This window comes from Phaethon lepturus, unplaced genomic scaffold (assembly GCF_000687285.1).
Source record: "Phaethon lepturus isolate BGI_N335 unplaced genomic scaffold, ASM68728v1 scaffold12754, whole genome shotgun sequence".
Lineage (NCBI taxonomy): Eukaryota > Metazoa > Chordata > Aves > Phaethontiformes > Phaethontidae > Phaethon > Phaethon lepturus.
In genome coordinates, this window is record NW_010537037.1 from 167,917 (window position 1) to 173,358 (window position 5,442).

At 38.6% G+C, this 5,442-nt stretch overlaps 1 protein-coding gene across 1 annotated transcript in view; it reads right to left on the reverse strand.

Moving 5' to 3' along the window:
* Positions 1-5,442, reverse strand: part of MED13L (mediator complex subunit 13-like) — a 108,125-nt gene that overhangs the window by 97,302 nt on the left and 5,381 nt on the right. The window contains exon 3 of the mRNA XM_010286357.1: positions 2,927-3,010. Within this exon, the coding sequence (XP_010284659.1) occupies positions 2,927-3,010 (84 nt within the window). The remainder of the gene's footprint in view (positions 1-2,926; positions 3,011-5,442) is intronic.

Here is a 5,442-nt window from a genome sequence, read left to right on the forward strand (position 1 = left end):
TCACCTTGCATATTATTTCTAATACTGCCTCAGAAGGTCCTCTACTGTTCTTAAACCTCCTTTTCACACCTCAGGACTAACTAGGTCACAGCCACTGCCCTGCTCCACTTCATCTCTGACTTCATTCTGAAGTCACAGACCGCCCCACCCTTCTCCTTTAATGCCATTCACAAAAATCATAGGCCCTAAATGAATTTACTCCTTGAAAGCCAGCCACATGAGTTTTAATTCCTTCCCTGTTATTTATACCCAGTCCAACACTTTCCAGTATGTTCCTGAAACGAAGTTAGTAACTCTGGGTGCTGGAAATTTGAGATTACTAACTTTGTCACAAGTAGAAGTATAAAAGCAAACTTTGGAACCATTTGTATTTCTTTGCCAGAATGACACCTGCTCGTTTTTTCTCCATTCAAGGCAGGTATATCTATCTATCTAATATCTACATACATCTTTCCCCATTCAAGGAGAATAGGGCATGCATTTTCAACAGGGATTACCTGTTCCTAAACTTCAACCTAATCACTGTACATACCTGCAACTTATTTCTAGCATTTTATATATTAACATGGGTTTAGCTACCATTTTCTAAAATACCACTTTTTTTGGTTATGAAGTCATTACCCACAGTACTAAAATACCCAAACACTCTCAGTTGGCCTCCTCTTCCTGCGACTGCTCCCTGTTGTTTTATCTATAGCAAGTGGCTGCTTACAGCAACAGTTTCACATAGAATTTATATGGCATTAACACGAATCACTTAATTTGCGTAAAGATAGCTTTGCGTGCTATATTGAGAAAGAAAGCTTAGAAGATTAAATAAAAAATGTCTGGACAAATTAGTCCCCAAAGCCTCCTGCTACTTGCTGCTACTGTCTGCAGTTGACTCTATTGTCAGCTTTTGCGGTCTTTACGACGATTTTTCAGTATGATTAGTTAACTCCAATGATACAGCAGAAAAATTATAGCAGAAAAAATTAACAACCTGAAACAACACAATACCTGTCTCAAATTAGGCAATATTTATAATTGCTAAATAAATACTCTTAAAATGGTGTATATCCACAGAATCTACAGTGACAAGTACATTATAAAAAAACAAACAAACCAACAACCCACACAAAACAAGCATTTTCTTCTTCAAATTAAGTCTACCCTTCAACCCTAAAATTCATAATAAAAATGTCATTTAATATACAAAAATACTTCAAATACAATTTAAATTCCATGTGAATTAATTCTTTGTAACATGTTGCAGACCAGACACACTTATGTGCATTCTGTACATATATTTACAAATGTAGTTATCCCCTGCAAAGCACCTCACTGTACAAGTCATTCAGTGTTACACCCATGCAACTAAGACGCAAGACCTACTAAGCTGCCAAAATTCTAAAGCAACCATACCTTCCATGCCAGCGCTGCTGTTTTTGACAGACACCATCTACTGTATCAGATGGTTCACTTCTTAAATTGATACACACCAGGAACAGACATGAGACTCACAAATACATTTACTCTGAGCACTAAGGCTGCAGTAAAGTTGATAAAACAACTTTTGCTGAAAGGAGCTGTCTCCCTTTTCCAGAAGCTGGAAAAGACACTTCTTACATGGTTAACCAGTTTAGGGAATTAATCTTCCAGAAAATTAAACTAGATCTTGGTGTGATCAGAAAAGCAGCAGAGAAAACACGAGAGAGGAAGGTGGAATATTTACAGCCAGGACAGAGAAAGGTAAGGAAAAACCTGGACCTTTCATTGGCTTCTTGCCATTAGGTCGATGTCAAATCAAAGGTTACACGTAACAGTGTAAGTCTACTTAGCTACAAAGAGTAAATAGCAAGAGATAGCCCCATGCTAAGTTAATGTTTTCTGTTTTATAAAGGCAACAAATCCATGTTTAATTACTGCGCTATACCTTAAAAACAACTGCTGTTTGGAAGTATGAGGTTAACATAAAGTCTGTTACAGAATGAAGCCAATCTTTTGTAGTATTACACTGTATCAGAAGTAAGACGTTTCTGTTGTAAGACAATGCAGCAAGATAAAAAGAGATGAGAGGGAGAAGACATGTATGATCTACACAATGATTTCCACCTGCACCTACAGCTGCCATCAGACATGCTGTTGTGATTGTAGCTACACTGGACGAAGAAGTTGCCACCCCGCTTCATCACCGCTTGCTCATTACTTTCAAATCTTCCAGCATAACTGCATGTTTAGTCACTTCCTAACCCAGTTCTGTCAAAATGATTCCCGTTAGAAAATCTGTGTTTCAGCTTAACTCAGATTATTTTTGACAGAACTTGTTTAGCAGATGACTATAAATGCAAGTACCAGAAGATCTGAGAACATTGTAACCTTTAGAGCTAGGAGAAGAAATAGCAATGAGCAAGCGAAGGCAGCTAGCCCCTCTCCATGGTTATGCTGCTGCAAGAGAAGCGCATTAATCAAACATCTAGGTCTAATTTGTCAGCCTACCTAATCAGTGAAAGTTGTGTACCAAGGCTGATATCTTTAAAGAAAATAGATAAGTAAATCTATATACTACTTATTTTACTGCTTAAAATGTCAGGTTGGGGTTAAGTGTCCAGAAATTCAAATCCTTTGTTAGAACTGCCTGGAGTTCTGTTGTATAGTGAGAGAAACAGGCAAATGCTACTCAAAGGATAAAAAGATATGTGACATTTCTGTGGAGTTATGGGATAAATACCAACCTCACCTTCAGATCTTAAATTATCAGAACAAGACCTAAAATATAGCTTAATTGATTTCTATGTATTACTGAAGTGAACAAATAAGTGTCTGTGTTTTTACTTGTTACACAGTAAAAGAAGTGGAAAAACTACCACAATAATGCAGCATCAAACGATCATCATGTAATATGCAGCACTGATGGGAACAGTACTTGATAGATAGGTCACCTTACCTTTTATTAACAGGCTTCTCATCCTTGTCATAGGGTCTTATGAACCATTTTCCAATTCTTACGAAGTTTTTATCCATCAAGCATCTAGAAAATAAATACAGTGGCAATTACTAGTTACATTTTAAGATGTAATCAGAAGCAGTCTTTGAAGACAGTAATCTAAAGGATTAAGCAGATGAATTTCCAACATTTTGAAATGAACTTTTGGGTTCCATGTAACTTTGCCACCTTCTATTTTCCCACGCTAGTCATAGAGAATCACTGTCCCATCTCATGATGCTGATCTTTCACACATGCATTTTCCCCTCACCACTGACAGAATCTTTTCTGCTCCATGCTACCCAGATCCATCACCCTAATTTTCAAACTCCTGTTCTTAACAAAGACAGTTCATAGCATTGATTCTTTTCTATACGGTGTTTCAGGCTTCACGATGAGGAATGTGCATGCCTGTATTTTTGGCATGTAAACGGCATAGTATAGTATAGTATATGAATGTCAGGAAATTGTATTAACCAAGTATTAACAATGAACCATTTTTCCTTCACATGATCCACAACATGATTTCAGGTGTTGAAACTTCCGTAATTACTGTTTCCTCTCTCAGAAAGCCTCACTCCAACAAACATACTCCCACATCACTAAATTTAGAGCATTAAGTTACCTATTTTCTGTGGTCCCTTTAGAAGTGCACAACTTCTTTAGAGAAACTGTATATACTGTGGCTTTAAAAAAAACTAACAGTGAAGATGCAAAGTGATCAATAACCCATTTAGGTTGACAAGTTAAGGAGTGCTTGACACCCTTCTAAGTCCACCTGTACCAATGAATCAGACTAGCAATATGCCAACACAATTTAAGTATGCTTCATACATTAAACACGTAGTTGAACATACTGCCCAAGGGATCACATACAGAAATTTGTTATGAAGGCGTATTTTTTGGTGAGGTGAATATTTATTTCAAAAATTCTGAAAAACTTCACACATAGACTTGGCCTTAAAAATCAGCCAACCCTCACATGCTAAACTAAATCACAGGTTATTTAAGGTATAATCCCATACAAAATGGGAAACGTGACTGCAGAAGCATGGATCTCAAAGACTCAGGTGAGTGAACAATTAATGACAGTACGGCATTATTTTTGCTATATAAGCACTCAATGGTAACTAGTCTTTCACAGGAAGCTGTTAATGAACTTGTGTGGAAGGAAAAAAAAAAAAGGCTGGTCATAAAACCGCAAATGAGTATACACTTAAAAGCAGTTATTTAATCATCTGAAATAAGGACATAAAATACTCTGAACTCCTTGGCTCATTTCTCTAGTTAAGACTGAGTGGTATTTTCTTCCTCAGCAGCACAGCTATTTGAGCATTTCACTGTCACTTGACCTCTCATATCTCTGATTTTTCTATTAAAAAATAATAATAAAATGACCTGACAAGGGCACACTAATGATTATGAAATAATACCATAATATTTTGATTATTATTTCATCAGATCTTCTAACATTAATTGCCAATTAACATAAAATTCTGATCACTAATATGGATACTGAGGGGAAGACAAAAAAGAATATAAATAATTGCATAAACACCCTCTCTTGCCCTTCCCAGGGTTGACTTAAAACAAACGCCTCTCCTCCCTTCTTCCTAGTCCCAACTTCCCGTATTTTCACTGCAGGTTTCACTCAGTCCTCGGCGAGGCGATGGGTGGAGGAGGAGGTCACCTACACCACCCTTCTTCCTGCCCCCATTCGCTCGCTGGCCCCTTCTCCAGCGGCTGCCGCTTTCCTCCTCGGACGCGGCTGAGCCGTGGCACGTTGGGCTCCTCTGGCTGGCGGGAGACTTGTGTGACGGAGCCGGCTGGAACCGGTTCTGAGCGGCACCAGGCAGCTGGCGGCCGCCTCCCACCCGCTCCCTCCTCCTCCCAGAGAGGCCAGCGCCGGGTTTACCAGCCGCGTTACCCACAGCTGTAGGAGTCAGGGGGAGCGCCCGGCCCTGCTGTGAAAATGGCACCTTGGTGGGACACAAGAGGTTTCCAAGCGAAGAAAATCTGTTCTTTCACTAACGGCAGAATAAACCAGAAAAACCCCACAACAGGTCAAACGCAGGCAGCAACCCAGTCGCTTGGTAAGGTCAGAAAAAAATTCAAAGACCTCTTTTTTATTAATCAGGCTTTTTCTAAACACAGGATAAAATGGGTCTTTTAAAAATTAAAGTGTTATTTCTCTTTTCAATAAAACCTACACACTTATTGTTATGATTTTAAAGGAAATGATTATGATGTTAACATAAGATTTGGTATGGCAAACAAAAAAAGCCCAACAAAAAGTATCTAATTTAAAATAAACACAGCTATAATACTGTCAAAAAATGAGGTAGCTAATTTGATAGCTGTTGGGTAAACCATCAGCCTAAGTCGGCTTCACAAGTATTTCGTTCTAAAATTAGACTAAGTCTAGAGAGTGAGAGTAAGGCTTCTAAAAGAAGGCTGCTCCCAACGGCGTGCCGCCG